The sequence below is a fragment of the Eptatretus burgeri genome, chromosome 3 (genome assembly GCF_056783735.1).
Source record: "Eptatretus burgeri isolate ZD-2024b chromosome 3, Ebu_testis_v1, whole genome shotgun sequence".
NCBI lineage: Eukaryota > Metazoa > Chordata > Myxini > Myxiniformes > Myxinidae > Eptatretus > Eptatretus burgeri.
In genome coordinates, this window is record NC_140963.1 from 75,273,805 (window position 1) to 75,300,777 (window position 26,973).

General features: G+C 41.0%; 1 protein-coding gene across 2 annotated transcripts; it reads left to right on the forward strand.

The window, feature by feature from the left end:
• Positions 1-453: 453 nt before the first annotated feature.
• CDC6 (cell division cycle 6) lies at positions 454-24,822 on the forward strand. Of its 2 annotated transcripts, none has more exons than XM_085874011.1 (12): positions 454-610; positions 3,174-3,357; positions 5,057-5,347; positions 5,442-5,641; positions 11,195-11,382; positions 19,633-19,739; positions 20,644-20,783; positions 21,447-21,544; positions 23,553-23,617; positions 23,806-24,002; positions 24,198-24,338; positions 24,541-24,822. In XM_085874011.1, the coding sequence occupies exons 2-12, from the start codon at positions 3,183-3,185 to the stop codon at positions 24,631-24,633; spliced, it is 1,695 nt and encodes a 564-aa protein (XP_085730137.1). In that variant the 5' UTR covers positions 454-610; positions 3,174-3,182; the 3' UTR covers positions 24,634-24,822. The 2 variants fall into 2 exon arrangements, with proteins under 2 accessions (XP_085730137.1, XP_085730138.1); XM_085874012.1 differs by having other exon boundaries at positions 553-623.
• Positions 24,823-26,973: the final 2,151 nt, after the last annotated feature.

The following is a 26,973-nucleotide window of genomic DNA, read 5'->3' on the forward strand; positions in this document are numbered from 1 at the left end:
CCCTGTCGACCCTGGAACAACCAATAAGGTGTTCAACGTCACCACGTAAGGATCGAGTGATTTTTTTTTCCTTTGTTCCAACGACTCTCATCGAGACACTCAACGTGTATTTAAATTGTTCCCCTCGTTGCGACGAACTTTACTTCGGATAAATAGCAGAAAGACGAAGTATTGAAAAAAAAAAAAAAACCTGATAGAGATCCAGACAAGAAAAAGCACCGTTTGTTTGACCATGACATCCCTGGGACAAACAATTTATCTGTTTCATGATTTTTATAAACATCACGACAATTGTGAGAAAACAATCCTTTTCCGAGGGATACATATTTAAAATGTACTTTAATGTTTCCAGACAAGAGTTGTTATAATTCATTGAGCGTCATCATTTCGATGTCATTTCCGCAGGATTTACATTTTTGCCGCGAGATATCACCAACCAATGGAATCCTTCAGGGAGCGGAGTCCAGCCAATGGCACCGGCCACGTCGCCTGACGTCACGGCGAGCAAACGAAAGGCGCGCGTTTGATTGGTTAAGACAGCACGTTTGGCGGGAGATTGGGAAAGCGCAATTTCCTTGCTGAGTTCGAGCTCCATACCGGGTTGAGCGACGTAAGTTAACTTGGTAAGGGATGGGTTTAACGGTTTACGACTTCTAATTTCGAGTTCTGTCTCGGCTATCTGGCGCTAAGTGCGCTGTCTCGACGACTGTGATGCTTTGATTACTTTCAGTGCACCGTTTAGTCATCGTGTCACAGTTTTCCAGTCCGATGGTCTCGTGAGTCGGCCTTGGATGTTGGAGACAGTGCAGTTGGGGGGGGGATGTGGGATTACGTGTGTATTATATTATATTGTACAATATACAACATGCATCACATTCAATGAAACCTGGCTAATTGATGGCAAAGAAATTAATTGATTAACAATAATTGATGGACAAACAGATTGTATTGGATGTTGTTTGGTACTGCAGGCCTGTCGTGGATAATATGGACTTAAACCCTTATCGGTTGCTCGTCAGTTGTTGTAAAATGTCCGTTTGCAGGGAATGAAAGCTGTGACTGCGTGAGTTTCTTCTTCTTGTTCTTCTTGTTCGTCGTGATCTTGTTGTTGTTGTTGGTCTTGTTCTTGTGTTTTTTTTTTTTTTCCTGTCTGATTATAAACTTCGCTCAGACTTGGGGCCTCAGCGCTTCACGATTGGCGGGAATGACTTGCACAGTGTGTCAAGTCGGTTCTATGAAAGACATGCAAGGAAGTTCAACGCAGGAGGCCATCGGACCCATCTTACTCATGCATTTCTACTAATATCTATGATGTGCCCCCTTTTATCCCTAATGCTACTCTGTATACTTATCTGGAATCCATTTTAAACCTACTTGCTGTTCCTGCTGCCATTCCCTGCATTAACTAGTCTGAAAGACCCTTGCGTTGATGTAGCTTCTTCACTCTGAATCTATGACCTCTGAGTCCGCATGGTGTTGGCTTAAGATCTCAGGATCTTGAGTTTCGGCCCCTGTCGGCTCGTTGAATTCACACCAGGAGGGTTGATTCGGCCTGTCATCCTTCTGAGTTTCGCAAAATGAGTATCAACTTACTGGTAAGGGGAGGGCGGGGGGCATTGCATCAGAGGTGCACCCACACCCCCAGAAAAAAAAATGATGCAGCCACAGGATCCATACAAATAAATAACTCCTTGTCCTATCGCCGTCTCTTCTGCTGTAAAAACTTCTCCACACTAATTCCGTCTTTGAATGTATCATCATTGTCTAAGATGTGCCAATGTTTTTGTTTTCCTTTTTGCATAATTGCATCTGTACAACGCCACATCCAATCGGTATGAAAATGTTTTGAGGGTCATCTCGGGATAAAATGGTCCACAATTCTTTTTGATGTCGTTGGTCACGTGATTCGGCAGCCATATTATTATTATTTTTTTGTTTAAACCTTAAAAAATCTTTTTCTCTGAAATGGCTGAACAGACCGAGGCAAAACTTTACATATATGACTGCCTATCCACGAGGAACAAAAGGTTCACACATATGATGTCATTGGCCACATGGTTTGACAGTCATATTGCATTTATCATTAAACGTATTAAAAAACAAAACTCCAGAACAGCTGGACAGACCGAGGGGACACCACGTCCAAGGCATGCCTGGACCGGGTTGTTAAGGAAAAATTGATGTCACATGGTTTGGCAGCCATACTGGATTCAAAAAAAATGTTTTTCTCTGGAACCACTTAATCGATCGACATGAAACTTCACAATTGTGATCTAGTATTGATGGGAAATACGTTTTAAATTTAAACCTGATCGCACACGCAGTCTGGCAACAAGAATTATTTGATTTTTTTTTTATGATGTGCCTTTTTTTTTTTTTTAATAAGTCTCACTTGGTTGGGCCTGGATGGTTTTGAGGGTAAAGGAGTAGTAACTGAAATGCGAATCTTATCCAGGTTCCTTCTGATTACTCCATCTTTGCTTTTTTGCTTGTTCGGGTTTCTTCGGATTACTCCAATGCAGGACTGGACCTATTTGGTCTTCCATTTGATCCAAATTGAATTTATATTAATCCCATTCTAAATTCAATTGAATAACAATAAACATCATGGGTCAGGTGTCCAAATTAAAGCGGGACATCTTGGTACACGGTCATCCCTGCCAGCAGTTATAAAGTGGCAGTTCTAATTATGTCTCGTATTAATTACGTATCGCACCAGTACACAAACACCACACAAAATACACCACACAAAACAAGTCCTGGCGAGGGACTGCAATCTCTGCTCTTTTTCTTGTTGTTTAGAGTTTGGTTTCGTACCCTGAAGGGATGATGATGTTTTAGAAATCCTGATTCTCATTAAACCATTTGTCAACAACGAGATCATTCTGTTTAGATTACGCTTGCATGGCATATGGTTGGATCTATCGAGATGCACTCTTGCAAATGAAGGACTGTATAATGCTGTCTCATGTGGAGTGGAGCTCCAAGCTGTTTGCCCATTTCAATCTGAAAACAAGTTGCTCTTAGACATTGTGAGCAACTACCTGTTCACAAGCCTTCTTCTAATCCCTTTATTTTGTGAAATGTGATCAAATACATTTAGCTTTTTATTTTATTTTACTCTTTAATTTCGGTGTTTTATTGGTGTTGACTGATGATGCAAATCTTTGCAGTGTTTCATTATGCTCCAGACCACCATCCCCTTTCCGCAACGGAAGACTCGAGCGGCGGTGCAGAAAGCGAAGTTGCGTAAGGCTCAGAATGCAAAAGATGCCGCTGAGAATTCGAAGACTCGGACGAGGAACGAGTTTGGAGCTAAAGGCACACAGTTGCTCTTGTCACCCAGAAAACGACTCGGTAATATCTCCACTGATTCATTTCATCTCAACTGCAAGCAGACCGATAAGAAAATGAATTTGAAGTTGGTTTAATGGAGAGCTGTTGTTTTTATTTCTTTCATTGTCTTGCTTGTTTTTCTTTGTTCAGTATCTCTTACAAGTTGATGAGATGGTGGAGAGAGTGTTCACAATATAGGTGCTAACTGTAACCGATTGTAATGTGTAGCTGTATAAACTGTGTTGGTAGCAAGGAGAGTAAACTACGCAAGTTGGATTGAAGGAAGGTGTCGACAGATGAAAACATTACAATTCCAGAAAGGCAATAAGCCACACCAAATGTTGGGCATTGTTTTAAAGTGATGAGTAATGGGTGTTGCGTCTTATTTTTGGGACTAGTTGCAGCATGAAGTGCATTTTGTATCTCGCCCTCAACCCAACCTTCTGTTAGCATATATATATATATATATATATATATATATATATATATATATATATATATATATATATATATATATATATTTTTTTTTTTTTTTAGTTGATTTAAACACCATTCCTTGAAGCTGGACATCTTTAAATGTATTCGACCTCAGGTTGGTGTTTCAGGAAGCAAAGTAACGTCGTCCATCAGAGCCAGAGCTGATCCCTCAAACGTTGGTGTTGCTATTTGTGGTGGCTCGCATATATTTGTGGATCTCAAGTTGGTAGAACATTATTTGAATTTTCTGCCGACACAGACAGACACAAAGCCTCGACAATGTCAACTCTGCTATAATTAAAAAGCATACATGAGTTAATTTGTTTGTTTGTTTTGGTTTTAACTGGACGTGAAGCCAAAAGTGGAGTTCAGCAATTGGTTCACTTCTGTCTGTCTGTCCTGTCTACAAATGTCAGTTTATGTTTGAGAAACAATTAATTTAAATTGAATGTTGTATTTTGAACTCAAATAGGAAAACAAACCTGTCGTTTTGTACTACTTTGGCTCTGAATCTGTCACGATTGCGCATGCGCAGAGAGGAGTGAGATTAATTTTTTTTTTTTTTTTTTTTTTTTTAAACTCTGGTCGTCAAAACAAAATTGAAAATCATTCCAAAAAAAAAAAACTTTTTAAGGACATCATAAAGGACACAAACTAGTGTAAAGTGTTAACAAAGGAAAAAAAGAACATAGAAGACCATCAACGGTGGGTGGTAAACGTGTGGAATTGTTTTTATTACTACTATTTTATTTTTTTTCAATGACCTTTAAAATCTTTTATTTCAATATTGAGTTATATACTTGAACATTGTAGAACACAAATCGCCTTTTTGGCAATTTCAAAACCCTTCCGTTTAGCAGTACTGGGCCCAAAATTCAGTCATCACGAGCAATTAATTAAATTTTCCATTCGTCGACCTCGCCCACGTACTTTCTCCAGACAGCGTGGGGTACCGTGTTCTATGAACTCTCCAACTTTATATTTGTTTTAAGTTTAGCACTGCAAATTTTACAAATTGGCTTGATTACATTTACTTGTGGTTCCTTTTTGTTATTGCTCCTTATTTATATGATTAATTGGCAATGCATCCTTTTTTTTTGTTTTTTTTTTAATTGTCTTTATTTGTGATTCTCAGTCATTTATAATAATTTGATTCATGTGCTATCCAGAGTGATGACTTTTAGTTGTGCAGTGAAAGCAAAAGGTTGTTTTGTTTTTGTTTTTTTTTGTTTTTTTCCTCCAGGAGCTGAGAACACGTGCAATGTGCCTTGTGTGACTGAATGCTCTCCGTCCAAGCAAAAGAAGGAGAACGTGATGATTGTTAGACCGGTGGCATCTCCATCCACATCACCTGGAGAGTTGCTGACACCATGCAGGCGGCTTCAGTTTGATGAGACCGGCACGTTGGCTGGAAAGGACATTGGTCCTCCGAGCAAAGAAACGATTCCGGAAACTAAGACTGAGCATACTGAAGCGTTGCTGGAAATGTCACCTGAACCCAAGGCATTGTTTGTAAAGCTCAATCGGAAGAAAGGTGTGTATGGTTGGTTAGTTGTTTGGTTTGTTGGTTGTGTGGTTGGTTTTTTAATTATTTTGTAACAACTTTTTTTTTTTAATTTTTTTTTTAGGAGGGTGTTATCAAGAAGCGAAAGGAGCTTTACACACAGCTCTTCCATCACTCCTGTTGTGCCGTGAAGCTGAGCAAAATGTGGTGCGTTCATTTCTGCAGCATCATGTGCTTTCTGCTAAACCTGGCAGTTTGTATGTCTCCGGACGCCCTGGAACCGGCAAGACTGCATGTCTACGGCACATCCTTACCAGCATTTCGGTGTGTTTTGGGTGAATAATGGGATATCACAGCAACAATTTTGAGATTTTGAATAAAAGCTAACAGTTATGTGACTTTGTTTTTGTGTTTTTTGTTTGTTGTTTTTTTGCATAGCGAGGCCATGGTAATGTTGCTGGAAAAGGCTATACAGCATAATAATAATTAAATAAATAAATATTTATTTAATTATTATTATGTTGTATCACCTTTGATTTATGATCTGTGGATACTGGATTATTTTCCACAGGGACATTTTATGCTGAACCAACGTTGATCATGAGATTTTAACAGAGCGGTGTCTGCAGTACTTGGATGTGTCCACATTGTCACCCTTCTTGCTGAACAATCACCAAAGCATTTGCAAAACAAATTGTAGAAATTTGTTTTTTTACCATTCACTTGTTTGTGTGTCTTTTTGTACACTGAATGGATCAGGATGCAAAACACATGCATAGTGAAGGAAAATCTGGAATATTCAGAGGGATTTGGGTGTGGTTGATGATTGTAGAAAAGATCATGGTTTTGGATTGGGTATGATATGCCTGGTGTTGGCTTAATGGTTAGAGTGGTGGATTTGGGATCCGAGGGTCCTGAGTTCAAATCCTGCTTGGCTGTTGAATTGATACCAGGTGGGGTTGACTCTGCCTGTCATCCTTCCGAGGTCGGCAAAATGAGTACCAGCTTGCTGTTATCCTGTGTCGGAGTGGTGACCCGTCCAGGATTGTGTCCAATAGCCAAGGAGACTGCTTAAGCAGCACTAACGCTCTGCACAGAGTATGGTCCCAATGGATGGATGGATTGGGGACTATGTACAGTAAGATGGCGGTGAATGGCTGTCTTGAAACCCTGGTGGGAAGAGATTGAAAAATAAGCTTAAAGAGAAGGTGGAAGTTGATTCCACAGGTGGGGGGAAAAAAATAAAGGAGGAACAAATGAGTGGAGGTGAGCAATGATCCTGGATTTGCATAGTTTTACCAGAAGGGGATTAATGGTGGACTGAGCCCTGCTGAAACCAGAGGGGGACAAATAGCTGAAAGAGTAGACAATGCAAGTCCACAAAGGAGTCAGTAGAATATAGAGAGAACACTGACCTGTCTGTGATGGTGAAGCGATGAGCCCATCGACTCGGCTTCAGCGTGGGAGGTTCCAATGATCTTGAAGGCCTTGGTTTCCACGGCATCAAGCTGAGCAACATGTGAGACAGGGGAGCCAGCCCAGAGGGGAGAGCAGTATTCCATCAAGCTGTGGATGAAGGCCTGTTAGGTGGATTGGAGTGCAGGTGTGCCAAGAAAGAACTTTGTATGACAGAGGGTGCCCAGTCGGCAGCTGGCTTTGGAGGCCAACATTGAAATTTTGCACAGGACACCTTTGGAACACTGTGCTTGCTCTTTGCGAATAACAGTGGGGTCTTTAATGACCACAAAGTCATGTTAGCAGAGGACACACCCGTTTAATGTCCATCTGAGGGTCAGCACACACATTGATGAATCGGCCTGCCCATGAAATAACAGGATGACAGTTTGTAGCTGATGCAGGATTCAAACCCAGAGTAGACAGCTTAAACGCAAGTGTGCATACCTCTCAGCCATCTTGCCAGCCTGACATGTCATTGGCCAGAAACAATTATTGTCACAAAATTTGTCTTCAGTGCAAGTTATTCCATATAATTATGTTCTGTGGCCCATTGATAAATCAAGATGTCGATTAACAGTTTAAGTAGCTCAGCTCTGTTTCGGTAGGTAGTTTATGTTTAGTTTGGTTGAGGTGGTTTATGGTTTGAAGACTCAGCAAAAATCAAAATCCTTGCTAGCTTGTGCCTTCAATCTTGACATGTGACAAATGTACGATACTCGGAAATCTGTCTTTATTGGGGGAGAAAAATGAGGATATTTACACGTGTGGATTCGCATTTGTGATCATGATTTTACAAAAAAAGGTGATTTTAATTATTGCTTGAGACGTTTTGTTTTCGTGAAATGATATTTGACAAGTTATGCTGGCAGGATGCCTCCAGATGTATGCACACTCACCTGTGAGCTACCGAGCTGGGTTTGAATCCCAACCCAGCTATAAACTGTCATCCTGGTCTTTTGCAGGCACTGTGATGCCTCAGTGCGTGTCGTCCTTTGGATCGACATTAAGTGTGCATTCCGTTTTGGGCCATGAAGTTGCAAATGCAATTGAAGCTTTTTCGAACATTCCTGGAAGAGATTGCGGAAATAATGTATCTACTGAACTTATGACATTTTAGTGGATGTCCACCTTTTAACACCAAATTGGTTGATTTAAAAGTTGTATTTTTTATTTAAAAAAAAAAAAAATTATTGAAGGGGAATCCAAAAGCAAAAAAATGTTTTTTATTCTGAAAACCAATAAACGTCATGAATCTCGGTTTAATTTAAAGGGAAAACTTTTTCTTTTTTTTGCCGAAAAAAAAGCCTGAAGGTGTCGATTTTTCAATTTTTGCCAGTGACGTCACTCAGAACCAGTGTGACCACTCCTTGGCTTTTTTCACAAGATCTTGGCTATTCGTTATTCACCTTGGTGTCTTGGTTTTCTATAGGTTTTCTTGGCGTATAGGTTTTCTATTATCATCGCTTTTCCGAAACCTTGTGAATTATTGGCTTTTTATCATTGGCTCACAATGGCATTTATGAAAATGAGTGGTCACACTGCTCAGAACAGAACATATACCTTGAACCAAATGGCGACTTTACATGGAGAAACTATTTTGAGCTTGGATTCCGATACCGATTCCACCATCATTAACAACTGAACGTTTTCGGTATGTTGAAACTGATCAGCAGGATTTTGAAGAGACTATTGTAGACAAAATTGGTGATGGAAACTTTTTGGGGGGCGGGGGGGGGATTATAGAGCCGTGTCTTTTTGAGCCTTGCGCGAGCAATTCAGACAAAGATGGTAACAATGGAAGTGTTCGTGAATGTGAAAATGCCGGTCACATGTTCTTGACACTGGTAGGCTATGTTTTTCCGATCAATTGACTGTTTGTCATGGATTTTGTATTAATTGATAAATCGGTAATATTACTCCAGCAAAAATCCCCGTTATCAGCCAACACCGCCCAGGTACATTCGGACACCGCCGCCAAAATGGGAAACGAATGCTTTGTCCCACAATTGCAGGCTGACCAGGTGTCCTGTATGTTACGGAACTGTCCCGTTTCATACTTCCCCGGGGTGCCATTTGTGTGTGGTCGTCTTGTGTCTATGTCCAGCCCCAGTGGACACACAGATGTACAAACTACACTGACATTTCAGATATACAAACTCTCGTTCTCGATCTCTTCTTGAATGCTGATTGTACTGAATTCAAATTTTCTTTGGGTGGTAATTTATTGGATCTCAGAGTTCACGCAATGGCATCTGAGACAGTGGAATCTAGGTTTTCGAGCTCTTCAGACGCACAGGGCATGGTGACTGCGGTGTTAGCCAGCACCTCCAGCGAGGTGATTTTGGTTGCTGGGAGGTCAACACAGGTGTTTGATTCACCGCTCAAATTGCCCATGTACATGTGCTGGTAGCTGGGTAGAGATGATCTTGGTTTTATGCGATGGCTGTTTCTTCCGCTTAATCGTGGGGATGGCATCCTTTCTCCATCGTGGCGAATAACCACAAGATCTCACCATCTCTGTTGTATCATAGTGCTCTGTAAAATGTTCCAAGCACAAAATGACCTGTTTGTAGACCCGATCCACACTCGGGTATTTCGGCCAAACCTCGTCCAATTTTTGGCAAGCTTAGGGTCTTTTGGCCATTGTAGTCTGAAACCATCTTGGTTTGTATTGCTACAACCGCCAAGGATGAATCGCCGAGGCATATTTGTGGAAGATCGAAAATTATTTGCTGTTTGAGTTCAATCATACAGTATGTAACCCGTAGACGGTGCGAATATGATGGTCGACTTCTGAGTGCGATGGCACGGCAAGGGTGAAGAAGAAGAACATTTCAACTTTTAATTGCAAAATTACTTTAGAAACCGGAAAAACACATGCCTATTTTGTCGAGTATCAAGGGATAGATTGACGTCGATCAGGTTTGAGTGTTTGAGTTCCCCGTAGTTTAATTAAGCCTCCCTGCCCTGAGCATATAAAAAGGCTTATTGTTCTTGGGTTTGTTTCTGCAATTGGTGCTCCAAATTTTTTATGGTATCAGTTTTAGACCCATAGGAGTCTTAAACCACCATTTATAAAATAATAATAATAGTTCTTCCTGCACTCCCAAACACTCCAAGCTGTATCTCGGAGCCGGCCGGACTTTCTGAATGAAATTTAATATGTGAATAAAAAGTTTTGTTTTTTTTGTTTTTTTTTGGCCTTGACATAATTTTAGGTCTTGACCCAATTACGACATTTCAACATTTTTCACCAAAACTTGACTGGTTTGTCTGCTCAGATGGGAATTGCCCCTCTCTAGATAGCCTTGAGCAAGTTAGTTATGCTTAATTTACTGCATGACCCTCTGAGTTGAAGGTCGTGATCAAATGGTGCTCTGAAAAAAAATAAAAATAATAATAACAATAAAATTTTGCCAATGTAGAATCTCAAAGACCTCTTGGCCTTCCAAAATGTTCTTGCATTGAAGTTGTGTACCTAATATTTTGGATTGGTGTCGATGAACCACTTTTTTGTTCATAACTTGAAGAATTTTCATGTTGAGTTTATGGATCGTGTAGACTGTAGAAGGTGACACATTTTCTTAATTTACACTCTATCCCTAAATGTTGAAGGTCAAGGTCATAGGGTGGTCTGAAAAAAATATGGCCATCATTGGATCGCGGGACAAGTGTAAGTCACGGGCGATCGCCAAGGTTAAGCCTCCTTCGATCGGGGGAAGCTTACCCTTAGCAATTGCTTTGTGATTGCAGATATCTAGTTTAAATTGCTGATTTTACAATATTGTTTTTAATTGTAGTGGTTTTATTATTATTTTTTCCTTCTCACCAATATGTCATGAACAAACTTAAACTCAGTCATTGTGCGTATGTTGAACTGAAAGATGCTCTGCTTTCAAACAAAATAGCACTGTCTAGTTCTTGTATTTGATTTTTGTCTACAAATGTGTTGTATAAATCATTGAAATGTAGTTGTAAATGGTTTCCTTTCTTGGAATATTTAAGTAATAGTCTTTTATTCGTCATATCAAGTATACCAGTTTAGTGCTTTGCAAGTCTCCTCTTCTGAAGGAGTTTATTTTCATGATTTCCTTTTAAGTTTAGTTGGTTTGTTTTGCATTCCAGGTTGATTTATCAATTGTCTACTATTGTCCTAGCTTGGAATTTAAGGTGCACTTGTGAGTTTTGTATTATTAAAAAAAAAAAAAATTTTTATTATTTTAAATGAAATCGAAGCAAGCTTTCTTTTTCGATGGCAGTAATTACTTAATTGTGTCAACGGATGTGCTGTAAGTATTTTGCTGGACTCCTTATAAATCATTGTCAATGTGGTATTTTATAAATCAAATTTTTTTTTTTGTCTTTTTAATTGCAGCACTATTTCTGCTTCTCAGATAAACTTTCTCTCTTCCCATACAGGAAGACCTGAAGAAGGTACATGTTATATACCTGAACTGTATGGAGCTGACGACGTCTCAGAGAATTTTCTCGGCCTTGCTAACTCAGCTATCCCCAAAAGCTGCCAGAGATACCAGTGTGGGGAAGTCTGACAACCGAGAGTCTGCAAAGCAACTGGAGAAGATTCTTTCTCGCAAGGGACCTGTCATGTAAGTGACTGAGTTGAGTTGAGTCATTAGGATGAGGCTGGAATTAATAACGTGGCATTTGCAATTTGTTTTTTTCTTTTAGATGTTAATACTTTGTCTGTTAAACAGCATTAGTCATGCAGTTGAGGTTGTTAATAATTTGGCATAAACAGGCTGTTTTGATATTTTTGGCCATAAAAACGAGGGTTCTGGTTTCCCAAATGACCCTTTTTAAAAGGGACTCACTTGATTGTTGAGCCCTCATCTGAGGAGGAACAAACAGATGAGGGATGTGTCCTGTTAATTTGCATTTCTTGGGGCAGAAGCTCGTAAGCTGGGAATGGCATTTATTTATTTATTTTAAATTCCTTGCTATGTGCTTTCACAATCTGCTCACACGCAGCTGCATTGCAAACCCAAGCAATTGGTACTGTTTGTATGATAGACAAATACCAATCTTGACAGCATGCTTGCCATGCATTTGTTATACGATACAAATAGCAAATGAACTTTGTATAGCAGTATTATTACAGTTTATACAAGTAATTTGGACATGGGAGGAGGCCATTTGGCCCATCATGCCTGTGCTTCATAAACCACAATAATTCAATATATCGGTTTATTTGCCTGTTTTTTGTGGGGAGTATTGAGTGGTTTGGGCCATTTATGCCACCACAAGGAAATTCAAATTGGCGTTTTTTGCAGTGTCGGACCTGGGTGATGATCTGAGTCACTGTAGTTTTGATAGACCTTTGACTACATGGTTACATAACTTGCTCATCAGTTCTGCACTGTGTGAAGCTTCACCTATTTGATTTGCAATAATAACCCTCATTGCTGCACAACTTTGTCCTTTATGATGACACAATACAGTAAGTCCTCGCTAACCGGAAGTTCACATATCGTAGTTTCGATTATTCGTAATTTAGTTTTAATGACCAATTTTTCAATGATCGCAAACATTTTATGCCTATCGTAATGTCATTGCAAGGAAAAACGCAAAAAAAGTTTCAAACTGCCTGCAAAAAACAACAATCACACAGGATGCGCATAAACACACTTTCACTTTACTGCGCATGTACTGTATGCTGTACTGTACGTATTCTCTTCACGCTCGCCTGCATACCTTCCAGTATGAATCCCAAGCGACCCGCATGTCTTTGTCGAGCACACCTCGTTTCAAGCGACAACGAAAGGCTGTCACATTGAAGGTGAAAATGGATATAATTAAAAGACATTAACGAGGTGAAGGGACAACGGAAATCGGCCGTGCACAGCAATCGCTGCATCGACTGTACATTCGATCGTTCAAAGTTCGGCAAAGATAAAGAAAATATCACAGATTGCGACCAGTTTGAATACAACGACACTAACGAGAATGAGAGATGGTGCCATGCACAACATGAAGCATTTATTATGTGTGTGGATAGAAGATCAAACTAAACGTCGCATGCCTTTATCTCTTGCTGTGATACAAGAAAAAGCGCGTAGTTTGTTAGGGCATTGTCCCACGATTACGTGATCAATTACTTCTCCAATCATGTTGAGAAGTATCTCCAAGGAGAACAACATTGACAACAAATCTTTGCTGCTTGTAGACAATGCTCCTGCCCATCCTCAGCAAATGGAAGACTGGTGTGAAAACGTGCAGGTAGTATTTTTACCACCAAATACTACCTCACTTTTACAGCCTATGGATCAGGGAGTTATTGCTGCTTTTAAAGCCTATTATGTTAAACATACCATGCTGCAGCTTATCAAAAAAACTGATAAGGACAAGCTATCAATCAAGGAGTTTTGGCGAACATACAACATAAAAATGGCTTTGGAAAACATTAAGGATTCATGGGCGGAGGTGAGTACCTCCACAATGAACGCTGTGTGGAAGAAAGTGTGGCCTGAGTGCATCCACAATTTCACGGGGTTTGCTGATGTTCCGTTGATTACAAGTCAAATTGTAGACCTGGCGCAGGAGGCTGGTTTTGAAGAGGTTGACGAAGAGGACGTGGATGACTTACTGGAGTCTCATGCAGAACCCTTAAGCAATGAAGATCTTATGGAGTTGGAACAGCAGTCTGCTCTTGAGGAAGAAGAAGATGCTGTGACACCTTCATCCGAGCATCTCACCATGAAAAACCTCAGCCAAATCCTCAGCTCGTTTGAAAGTGCCATAGAATTTGTTATCGAGCAAGATCCAAATCTTGAAAGGAGCACTGATTTTAGCAGTGTTGTTTATGACGCCCTTTGTTGCTACAAGGAACTTTATGCAGCAAAGAAAAAGAAAGCCATCCAGCCCACTCTCCATGCATTTTTCAAGCCAAAAGATGCAGCACTAACTCCATCCACCATCCAGGATGCTCCTTCAACCAGCTGCCAAGAGACCGTTCCCGCTGGTGAAGAAAGTGACAGCACAGTGTCAAGTGAAGAGGGGGACTATTCTGCCACTCCGCAAGTGTGACTTGTCCACCGCAATCAACTCCGTTCCTCCAGCCTCGGGGTAAGTCTCCACGACTCGGAGTGTGTTTTGTTTATTTGTGTTTATGTCCAAAAAATTCTGAGCCAAAAACACATCCCCCCTTCAACACATTGGTTTCTATGGGAAAATATGTTTTGTTTAACACAGTTTCGCTTATCATAAGGTTTTCCAGGAACGCAACCCTTGCGAAAAGCGAGGACTTACTGTACATGCATTTTAAACATAATTTTAATAAATGTCTCGTATCCCCAGTCTCTTGACGGTGAAGTATTTTCTGCAGATTCTGGGTGGAGATTAGCCAATGTATACATATTTGATGTTAATAGATAAAACAAGAAGGGCACTCGGTCGAGCGCTTACCTCCGTCACGTAACGCCTGATCCATGAGAACATACCTGGGCCCAATATAGTTTTTTACAGTACTATATCGTTTTTTGCCCTATCTCTCTATGGTGAAGAATCACTTTAAAAATTAATAAATTCTCGATCCAGATTTGGATCTTCACCAAAATCGAATCAATTTGTCGTGGTCACACACCCACCAAATTTCATCAGAATCCGTCCACAACTTTTTGAGATATCCTGTACACAAACAAACAAAGGGATGAAAACATAACCTCCTTCACCTTTGGTGGCGGAGGTAATGACGAAACTTCTTAATATGTGCATTCTTGGTGATTACATTTTTAAAATTATTATTTATTTGAACTTTATGTTTCAGTGAAAATAATCTTGCATATACTTAAGGGGGTGATCAAAACCAGTGTCAAAATGGCAAACATCTTGAGAGCTGTGGCATGGAACATGCATAGGCATAGCCAACTCATGGAAATGGAAACAAATAACGAGCTCATTCTCAGAAGCTGTTTGAGCAATAGATTGCTCTTGTGTCGACACATGCTCAGATTTTGAATGAAATGTTACGCAGTTTATCTGTTATTGAATAGTTGATCATTTTAGCTGCCCTCCCTTAATTTTAATAACTCCAACCCCCTCCCCACCCACACCCACACATTTTAACATGGAGGGATGACACAGAAAAAAAAAAAAAAAGCCACCGCATACAATGTGTATAAAATTATACTCCAAGGTCATAAGCCTTAAAATTCTTTTTAGCCTAACAACTCGTACCTTTTTATTCTCTGGCATTTTCACAACTACCAAGACTGCGAAAGTACTAAATTGGGAGAACGCTCAACTGCCAAATTGTAATTTCTTCATCTTCAGCCAGGCTCACACAAAAATAGCTGAAGTGATTGCAATTACAGTATTCTAACGTGAGGAAGCAACAGTCTCTGGGGTTTTGCACTCTTACCATGGCATTTTCAAAGAAATTGAACTTGTTCGGCAATTGGTAGTCATTTGCATAGCCATTTCACCCCAATTTACGTATGCCCAGATCGGGGAAAACTCTGACTTAATCATAATCTCTGTCGTAAAGTCTGCTGTGCATTACTACGTAACTGCAGTATGCATAATTTATGATGGAAAAGGGTCCAGAATAAATGGAACAATAAATCTCCCCCCCCCCCCACTCCCACCACCAAAAAAGGGAGGAAAAAAGGATGGATTTCTAAAACTACAACCAAACAAGGCAGCAATGACACCACACTGCAACACCACAATCCCTTTACGGATTGCTATCATGCCAACCTTTAACTTTTTTGTCATGGCTGACCATGTGGCAATAGTAACAATTGTATGAAGATCCCACCGTGGGAAAGAGTTATTTATATATATATATATATATATATTATATATATATATATATATATCAAAATTATTAATGAACTGGAAATACAGATTATAGATGTATATGTGGGAAAAATCACGTGTCAAGGTCCTCTGGGAAACCATACCAGTGCTCTGCTATTTGGGTGATGCACAGGCTGAATCCGTAATTGTCCCACATACAGATGCCACTCTTTCTCTCGTGTGGGCATGCCCTTGCTGCTCCTATGGTTAGCAGCAGGGGAAAGAGAGTGGCTTCTTTATGTGGGAGAATTGTGGATTCAGCCTTTGGGTTACCCAGATATCTCAGATGGCAGAGCATTGGTATGGTTTTCCAGAGGACTTGAGTTTGATTCCTGGTCTGGGCATGTAATTTTTCATATATATATATATATATATATATATATATATATATATATATATATATATATATATATATATATATATATATATATATATATATATATATATTGTTGCGGATTCGCGCCCGCCGGCGTGCGAACGGCCACGTAACTCGAATCGCGGCACGTCGCCCACCAGACGGACAATCCCGTCGTGACCCTCTCGGACTAACACCGGGAACTAGTCACGGGTGGACCTTTCGGCCTCACCACGATCGTGCCAATCGGCCCCCCGCGTGGGATAGGGTTGCTCGCCAAATTCGACCTACCTAAGTACCCACACGGAGGGTAGACCGGGCGATCGCACCTCGCCGCAGGTCGACTTCGGACACGGGCCACTTTAAGCGACCCGTTCCGTACTATCGGGATAACCGAGCGGTGTTATCGTCGGCCTCGACGGTTCGATTAATTATCGGGCGTTTTAGCCCACGACCAACCCTTTACGTGAAGTAAGATGGAGATTCAATAGAGGAAAAGACGAAGCGAAGCGGGAAAACAGTTCAACATAAAGCACATTTATTTCACGATGAACGGAAAGCATACATATACAATTACACCAAAAGCAAATGTAAAAGAAGAAGAAACACAATATTACACAAAAAGCAAACATAAAAGAGAAACACAATGCAGATCTATTACCGACTACGCGAGCACACGGCAACACTTATGCAGTTTTACTTCACAGACGGCGCCGACAACACATATACCCAAAGCAAAAGAAAAGGACCACCCTCAAGGATGAGGCGGGCCTGGGGCCGAGACCGCGTCGGGCCTACCCGTCTGGTGATGAGCCGCGAAATGGCGCTGGCGCCCCGACTCCGCGGGCCTCGCTGGGACTGCCTGGTATGGGGTGGGGACGGGGCCCCCTTCTCGCACTATCTCAGCGCGGGGGGAAACAGGAGGGGGTTGTTGATGCTCGGGGGGGAAGGAGGATATCTCCCTGTCTCGGGTCCCGCGACGAGCGTCTCCACCACGACCTCGGTCGCGCCGCCGGCCTCTCCCTCCGCAGCTCCCCGACTCCGACACGAGCAACCCCTCGACCGCCTTCACCGCCGCCACCTCTCCACAGCTCCGTCCGATCGCCCTCTCCGTCTCCTCTCTTGACTCGTCCCAACTCTTCACTGGCTCCGCGAACTCCCAACTGCCTCGACTGACGAACGCGGCCCCTTATATGCCCCGTGGCTTCGCCCCTTCACCTTTGACCCTTTACCTCCGACCCTTCACCTCTAACTGGCTCCCCATTGGACCGAGGAAAAGTGGGCGTGAATGCTTTTTGATCCATGAATTTGCATATAGCGACTACGCTCCAACGCCCTGGAGGCGGGGCCAAATCGCCCCACGCTCACCGATAGGACGGAACAGAAGTGGGCGTGAGTCGTTTTTGATCCGTTTTCTTCGGAAAGTCTGTGATGTTTCTGAACACGCTGCTCGGTGCGCGCCCTGCACGAGTCCAGTATCGGTGCCCACAAGTGGCGCAAGAATGGTGGTGATGCGATGGTGGCGAGTTGTGACGGTAAAGGTCGTGGCCGTTGTTGTGAAGCGGCGTTGCGGTTGGTGGTTGTTGTGTGATGGCTGTTGAGACGTGGTTGGTGGTGGTAGTAATGGCGGCTGGTCAAAAATAAAGATAGTAAAAGAAAAACGGCTATCTAAAAGGGTCGCAGCCCGCATAAATGACATTTATTCCCTCGAAACAACGGGTTTGGGCCTAACTACACATATACTTAGAGATATCTCACCTCAGGGACCTGAATGGTGGTTTGCGAATTTGGTCAACCACAACAATATATATATATATATATATATATATATATATATATATATATATATATATATATATATATATATATATTCAAAACATGTGGAGTGTGACAAGTACTCCCCAGTGGACATCGTCCTACAACAAACATCACCTCCAACCCAGAGGCCTCAAACGGACAAAGATTACATGGTCAGCATCAGTTAACCATCAAACGGAGCCGCCTATCCAGATTTCAGGTTTATTTGCCCCTCATCAGGATGGCATACCAATAAATATCTTACTAATGATGACCACATTTGTCATTTATACATCAGACGCACCTCCTGACTGTTATGGTGACCATTTCCACGGATTATGTCTCATACGGTAAAACCACATAATCCGCAAAGAACAACCATCCGTCTGCCACCCAGACAATTGTTCCCGCTAATGCAACCCATTCAACCAGAAGACGCATGATGTGATCAGCGGGAAAATCGAAACATGTGGAGTGTGCCGAGCACTCCGCTGATCCCCATTGGACAGTCACATTCTATTGTGCCTGATGAAGCCGGCGAAATGTTGCCTGAGGCAGGGTCTGCACTCGCGTGGAACATGTTTGGACCCCAAACACAGTTTAGTTTCTGTCTGCGGGATAGTGACACGTCACTTACAACTCAATTTTGCTCACCAGAATTTAAGGCATTTCAATCACTCTTATAAGCAAAATGATTACTTCGTTTCAACGACTGTAACGTACGATATCTATAAAATACATGTGAAATTACTCTTGCAGTATTGTTTTTTTTTTTTTTTTTTTTTCTCCGGTAAGCACGCTACGTAGTACATGTTAGTCTTGAATCTGACTTGTTTTGTATGATACAAATCTTACTTGATTTTTCCCCCCCTCTTTGTTAAAGTCCATAACCCAGATCATGGATGTGTATGTAACTCAGCCATCTCTATAAATAAACCAGAATAATCAGTGTTTGTATGTATGTTCCTTATCTAACTACTCCTAGATCACTGAGCCAATCTCAAGCACATTGTGGGATGATCACATATTTGGCATCAGCGAAGGCTGAACATACTCCACTTAAAATTCCTCTTGTGCACCCACCTGAAGTACTGCACTCCACCTGAACAGTGGGTAACCTGCTAGTGAATTACTAAAAAAAATTTAAACTAACAGCAAAATGAACTGCAAGCTGGGACAAATGATTGTGGTCACAATTGCGAGCCGGGAATAGCAGGTCTTTGTCGGTGGTGTTGGCAGTCACATCAGGTGCTGATGTGATATGGCGGCACAAACGTTGTGGTGCTTCTGCTCATGCAGTGCATGCTCTGTCTTATATTTCTCACAGGTTTGTACCGCAGAACTCTCCTGTGAGCGATAGACAGATGTGTGCACCAGTCAGTCAGTGTGATTTATACCAACTGGCAGTGTCATATCCCACCGCACTTTATTTGTAGCATTTTGTTCTGCCTCTGCAGCCAAAGGCTGGAGACTGTCTTAGCCATCCGTGTGTCTGTTTTTTATTTATTAATTTTTTTTTAGCCGTAACTTGTGAACCACTGAATGTATTTCAAGCAAACTTTGTACAAGTATGGAATGTAATACAACTATGAACACTCGATTTCATTATCAACCGGTCAAAGGTCATTTGCCTTTAAAAATCATTTTGCAGACTATAAATTAAGTGAGAAGCATCTGATGTTGCCTCATTTCTCTCTCGCACTCTCCCTCGGATGACTTTCAATTGAAATCTAATGCAAGTTGGTTGACTTGCACAATAATCTAATTAGTGGACTGAAGCACATCGCTCGGCACATTTGTGGCAAATTCTCTTTTCTAATTTTTGGTTTAAATTGCATTGTGTATCTCTATATTTGTCTAAATTCTCTCTCAACTCCATTTCCCACAGATTGCTTGTGCTGGATGAGATCGACCAGTTAGACAGTCGTGGCCAGGAGGTTCTTTACACCATCTTTGGGTGGCTATCACTGCCTGGCTCACGCCTCGTGCTTATTGGTGAGAATGAAAGCACCTATTGTTCGAAAAATCAGGCTATGGTATTTTGTGTTAATTTGTGGACGTAAAAATGATAGTTTGTGGTTAACTTGTGATTAGCTCCAATGTCCCATGTTATGACTCTCTGCAATTGCAAAATGAGTAAAATGGTCGCTGTAAGTAGTAGCAACTTTGACGACAATTTTGATTTGTAAATTGCTAAGTTATTGTATTTCTAATAATACTTTGTGAATCACTACATTTTGCTCTGGCTTTTATGTGTTCAGCACTTTGGCCATCTGTAGTTGTAGGTCACTGGAATACCAAAGTTTCAAGATTTATTTATTGATTAATTTTTAGTATAGAGGTCGAAAAGCTTGTGCTGAAGGAGAGTGGAAAGAGATGACTGAGGATTGGGGAAAGTGGAGGCGTGTTGCCATTGAAGCAGGGCAGAAGTTTGGTACCGTTGAACCTCACCCCTTATAAAGAGAAGAGAAGAATAAAACCGATTTATTTTGAATACCAAATCTAAACTCCTGGAAGAGTAGAACACAGTGTGGATTAGAACAAAGCATAACAGTGGCAAGGTGGGGGAATGAAGGAGCAAGGAAAGAGTAGAAGGTGCAGGAATAGAAAGGATGTGACTGAAAACAGAGACCATCGGCCTACCTTTGATGCAAGAGTAACAGGTCCAAACTTGGCTTCATCAGGGAGATTCCAATGATTTTGAGGGCTTTTGTTTCCTGGGCATTAAGTAGTACAAGGTGTGAGGCAGTGGTGCCAGCCCCCATCAAACTAGGTAAATAAAATACATATATTTACTTTGTTGGGGTACCGTTTTCAATGGATTAATAAATACTCATTCGTCAATAACCTGTTTATAATGCATTGTGATAAAATAAGTTGTGATCGTGTGTCTGTGCAGGAATCGCTAACTCGCTGGATCTCACGGACCGCATATTGCCACGGCTGCAGGCACATTCCGCCTGTCGCCCTGACCTCCTACACTTCCCTCCGTACACTCACGAACAGCTCGTGACCATCCTCCAGAGCCGTTTACAATCGGTAACATTGGCTTGCTTTTTTTTCAGCTCGTTTGTCTGTGTCAATAATTGGTTAAATAAGTTGAAAATTACTTGCAATTTTGCCACTCTTAAAACTTGTTTTAAGACAGATACTAAGTGTAACTTAATTTGTGCTGAAAATGTATGAATTAACTTTTTTTTTTTTGAACAATCCTGCTGTGTGTTTTATGTCTGCGTCTGCCCAATCTCCACCAAATTTTGCATACGTGTTCGAAGTACCCAGGGTCAGGTTGAGGGCACAAACTCCCGCCCCTTCCCTGGTGAGGGGGGGGTGGTGACTTGTGATTTTTGCCTGTACATGTGCCACAGTGCAAACGGTTTACTCACCCCCGCTGCGTACAGTGAAGATTATTAGCTACGGCTCAAAATATATTTGCCCAACCCAACCACCCACAATTCTCCACTCCAGCTCCTCCCCCAACCCTCCCAGGCTGATCCCAAAGGGTCGGGTGTTGCTTGTGAATCAAAAACCTAATTACTTTGTCACATTGCATTTGTCATGATAATTAAAATGCATTTCACTGAGAATTTTATTCTTGGATGGTGTATTGTACAAGCACACAAATGTCTCTTTCCCACAATGTGTAGACGATCGCAAAACAGAAATTGAACTGCTACACTCAAAATGTTTTGAATATTGCAGGTGGCTGGCCAGGTGATTGATGCTGCAGCTCTGCAGTTCTGTGCACGCAAGATAGCAGCCACATCTGGAGATGTGCGCAAGGCTCTGGATGTGTGCAGGTAACTGTACAGCCTCTTCCGTCATCTGCAATCTTGAGTCTTGCTGTATGGTAAAGGAAAGTGACGGTGCCTTCAGAAAGTATTCACACCCCTTGACTTTTGTCACATTTTGTGGTGTCACACAGCCATAATTTAAAATGAATTAAACTTGATGTTAAAAAAATTTTGCACCGATATTGACAAGATATACCATAATTACAAAGTGAAAATGTGTTTTTAGAATTTCTTACAAATTTAAAAATTAAAAGCTGAAATGTTTTGTGTCAAGCTATCAACCCCCTTTGCTGTGACACTTCAAATTGAGCTCAGGTGTATCCAATTTCCTTTCATCATCCTTGAGGTGTCAACAACTTCATTGGAGTCCACCTGTGGCCAATTCAATTGATTGGACATAATTTAGAAATAAATACACCTTTCTATATAAGGTCCCACAGTTGACAGTGTATGTCAGACTAGAAACTTGACCATGAAGTCTTAGGAACTGTCCGTAGAACTCTGAGATAGAAATGTGAGGAGGCAGAGATCTGGGGAAGGGCATAAAACAATTTCTCGAGTGTTGAAAGTTCCCAAGAGCACAGTGAGCTCCATCATTATGAAATGGAAAGAATATGGAACTCCTCAGACTCTTCTTAGAGCTGGCCGTCCGACCAAACTGAGCAACTGCACAAGAAAGACTTTGGTCAGGAATGTGACCAAGAACCCAATGACCACTTTGACAGAACTACAGAGTTCCTTGGCTGAGATGGCAGAACCTGCTGGGAGGACAACAACCTCTGCAGCACTTCACAAATCTGGGCTTTATGGGAGTGTGGCCAAACGGGAACCACTCCTGAGAAAAAGGCACATGACAGCATGCCTGGAGTTTGCAAAAAGGTGCATGGAAGACTGAGAGCCCGAGGTAAAATATTCTGTGGTTTGATGAGATGAAAATTGAACTCTCTGGCCTGAATGCAAAGCGTTGTGTCAGATGGAAAACGAGCACAACTCATTGCCCCATTTAACACCATCCTTACCATAAAGCATGGTGGTGGCAGCATCATGCTATGGGGATGCTTTTCAGCGGTAGGGACTGGGAGACTTAAGGAAAGAGCAAACGATTCATGGAGCCAAATACAGGCAAATCCTTAAGAACCTGCTTCAGAGTGCAAAAGATCTTAGACTGTGGTGAAGATTTATGTTACAACAGGACAATGACCCCAAGCATACAGCCAAAGCAAATTGGAATGGCTTCAGAACAAGAACATGAAGGTCCTTGAGTGACCCAGCCAAAGCCCAGACTTGAATCCCATTGAGAATCTGTGGAAAATTTCAAGATTGCTGTTCACCGATGCTGCCCATCCAACTTGACAGAGCTTGAGCAAATCTGCAAGGAAGAAAGAGAAATTCCCCAAATCCAGGTGTGCACAGCTGATGCAGACGTACCCAAGAAGACTCGACGCTGTAATTCCTGCCAAAGGTGCTTGTACAAAGTTTTCAGGGGGTTTAATACATATTGATGCAAGATATTTCAGCTTTTAATTTTTAATTAATTTCTAAAAACGTGTTTCACTTTGTCATCATGGGGTATTTTGTGTATATCGGTGACAGAAAAATAATTAAATTTAATCCATTTTAAATTCAGGCTGCAACAACAAAATGTGGCAGTCGAGGGGGTGTGGATACTTTCTGAAGGCACTGTACTTGAAGCATGTTTGGTTGAGATTTGAAAAAGTTTGGCTGTGCTATAAAGGGTAAAATTGTGCATGGTCAAATGGGTCAAAAAAATTCTTTTGTAGGGTGGGGGTCAAGCAAACTAATACTAATTGGGAGATGGACTGTTTGGAAATATGGGAGATCATTTTCATTTATTTATGTTTTTGCCACCTTCCCCAAGTATTTTTTTTTTATTATTCTCCCCCCCCCCCCAAATAAATGCTATGCTGTGTTATGACCTCCACAAATTGTAATTTGTCTTTCTGAAAGTGTCGGTGTTTTGTCTTGCATTGTGAAAACCTTTTTTGTCTTGCAGACGAGCTGTTGAACTTGTGGAGATTCAAGTCTTGAGAGAAGCTGTTCTTAAACCCTCTGGAGAAGGTAAAGAATATGAACATCAGCCTTGCAGACAACAACATTTTTATTGATACTTTATTGGTGTTCAAATATAGGAGTAAGGAAGGATTGTGAATAAATATTGTTTTATTATGTCCATCACTATATATCCTAATTGCTTGGCACTGGAGTGACAGATTCATCTGCAATATCTTGCTGTCTGGTTTCACTAGGCAAGTCTGCACCTCCAGCTGTCATGCCCAGAAAGGTCACCCTACAACAAGTGTCAGCAGTGGTATCAACATTGTACGGAGAGCGATTGGGTGGTGGAGATACAGGCGTTGAACTGCCGCTGCAGCAGACACTGCTTGTATGTGCTGTGCTGCTGCTTGCTCGCCATGGAAAGAGTCGTGAAGTGATGTTGGGCAAGGTGTGAAAGTGATCCTATAACCCAACAGGAAATGAAAGAATATCATGTTGAAAATGCTCTAAGTGGGAATTGATGGAAAGGTGTATCAGTAATACGATCAGATTGGTGAGATTTGCTGTTACGGTGGGGTTTTGTACATCACAAAAATATATATATAATGAAGTTATTTTCTTTGTCTTTGTCTGGTGGCTACAGCTGCATGAGGGATATGTCCGACTCTGCCAGAAGCACCTTGCAGGACGTCTGGATTTAGCTGAGACTTTGGTGCTTTGTGGTCTACTAGAATCTCGAGGCATCCTCGGCATGAAACGTGCCAAGGATGCTCGACTAACCAAGGTGTCGATCAACTTGCTTTCCCTGTCTCCTCCTTAATGACTCCAACCACTTATCCACCTGGTTGATTTGTTTTTGATTTCCCCCTTACCCCGCCTTTCAAACCTCATCTTTAATTTCTGACTTGTGATTGTCAAATGAGAGACCATCTAATACGAGTCTTTTGTTCATATTAAATGCCCGTACATCTCCAATTGCATTGCAGTTGCATCTCGTGATTGAGGAAAACGAAGTGGAACACGCTTTGCAGGACAAGGTGCTTTTATCGAAGATCCTTCAAGGGGGCATCCCAGAGTGATTTGCAAATTCTCTCATCCTGTCCTTTGCTTTATTTGCCGACCTAGTGATGCTTTTGAATTGTTAAGCAGTTTATACTATTTGGCATTACTTTTACTTTTATTGTGTGCAAAGTGTATATTTTAAACATTTTTGGTAAATACTACCCTTGTGCTTTATTTCTGGCTTTTATTTATTTTATTTTTATAAACACTGCTGCAGTTATGTACCGTCATTAACATTGCAGGGTAGTGAGCATGAATTGAGGATTTGGCCAGCTCTTGCATTGAACTAAGATGACTTGATACTTGCATGTTCATGACAGCCAGCTTCATACTCTAAACTGAGTGAGTGAGTGCTCCTTTGAGATGCTGTGTCCTATTGTTGCACCAGTTTTTATTTCTATTTTTTTATTTTTCTTGTAAATAATTGGGTCTCACAAGGCTATGAATCCACTCAAGTGGGACTGGCAAGGCCATGTTTAATTATTTATTATGCCAGCTCTGATGAATTCTTTATATTGTTGCATTTGAATCTCGTGTGAGACAAAATCGAAGCCATGAATCATTTAAGTAATTGTTTAAATTTTTCTTGCCCATTTAATATGCTTTTATGAGATTGTATAAATGTATGACCAATAAATTGTTGGGTTTTTAAAAAAAAAAAAATTTTAATTTCATTTTTTGCATAAAGTCTCTATCTCTATCTCTATCTCTATCTCTATCTCTATCTCTATCTCTATCTCTATCTCTATCTCTATCTCTATCTCTATCTCTATCTCTATCTCTATCTCTATCTCTATCTCTATCTCTATCTCTATCTCTATCTCTATCTCTATCTCTATCTCTATCTCTATCTCTATCTCTATCTCTATCTCTATCTCTATCTCTATCTCTATCTCTATCTCTATCTCTATCTCTATCTCTATCTCTCTTATAGAGTTTGCATTCTCATTCCCAAAATGCAGAATTTTTTTCAGTTCAAAATGTCATCGTTTTGGGAAGGATAATGCAAACTCTAAAACGAAAAAAACGTCCTTTGATGGTGGTGCATAATTTAAATATTTCAGATCCCCTTACTCTATTTGAGCTGGAAATATCTTTGCACAGCAATTAATATTCCCATTGGTGGATGTGTTTATATGCTGAGTTCCAATTCATGGAGTGCTTGGTGAATTATTTCAGTTCAACATCAAAAGTGGCATAAAAGACTTTGCAGCATCAAGTAGCAATATTTATAGTGCTGGCAGGGTGTAATATCATAGCCAAGGTGACTCGTCAATGTGTGTGCTGTCCTTCGGGTGGATGTTGAACTGGAGTCCCGTTTGCTGACGTTTGTTGGTGGGCATTAAAGATCCAACCGTGTCCATCCTGCTGAGTAGGCAACGTATCGCTGGCACATGACCAAATTTGAAATTCCTGCTCCAACTACTGCTTGGGAAGTTATGACAAACCACCTATCATGACTGGCCAAGAAACTGTGTTGGTAGAACTCACCCTTCACAACACAGGATGGTACATCAGATTATATATATATATATTTAAAATGATGGGCTGGATCTGATCCAAAATCCAATCTGCTTGTCACCTGTTCAACTCATCCACCTTGTTTTGTTATAACTTATCCACAACTTTTTGAGATATCGTGATGTATTTAGGTTTTTGGCCCTATCAATTTTGGATATTTGGCCTGTGTTGACCTTAAAATCAATTGGTAGTTTAATTCAGTGACCTGACATGAAAATGCTTTTCAAATTTCAAGTCGATCAGATGAAAATTGAGGATTTTTGAAAATTTGACCTATGATGCCCTCAACAGTAGTAGGTGGTTGGATTCACTGACCGGATGTGCAAAACCTGAATTTTAAGTCAATCAGATAATTTGAGGATGTATTTTTTTCGAAAATTTGGCTCAAATTGGCCGATGTAAACCTTTTCGGTCGACCAAGTTTTATGAAAATTCAATGCAGGACCCTGGTAGAGTCGGTGACATTAATCTCTGAAAATTTTAGAATGATTGGTTGAGCGGTTTGGGCTGGAGGTGAGCGGACAAACAAACAAACGGAGGTGATCAACATGCTTGTCAAAAAATAAAAAAATAGTCAAGTAACAAATGGACCCAAATGCAAAACCCTCTCTGAATCCTTTGGCAAGGGTAACTAGAACAGCATTATTTAAAGTGCATACTTCCACCAGCCTGAACAGTTTACGTGTTTGTATCTCATGGCCCGATTAAAGATTCTTGGATCTGGATTTGGATATTTACCAAAATATAATTGATTCATTATTGTCACACACCCACCCTGCCCACTAAGTTTTGTCCGAATGCATCTGACAACTTATTGAGATATCATCCTGAAAACA

What these genes read in the sequence shown, in the direction of transcription:
- CDC6 (XM_085874011.1), top strand. Translation starts at nt 3,183, where the DNA reads ATGCTCCAGACCACCATCCCCTTTCCGCAACGGAAGACTCGAGCGGCG. An exon ending in TCTTAAACCCTCTGGAGAAG is followed by an intron (nt 23,618 to 23,805) that starts GTAAAGAATATG and finishes TGGTTTCACTAG; the next exon opens with GCAAGTCTGCACCTCCAGCT. An exon ending in AGGATGCTCGACTAACCAAG is followed by an intron (nt 24,339 to 24,540) that starts GTGTCGATCAAC and finishes ATTGCATTGCAG; the next exon opens with TTGCATCTCGTGATTGAGGA.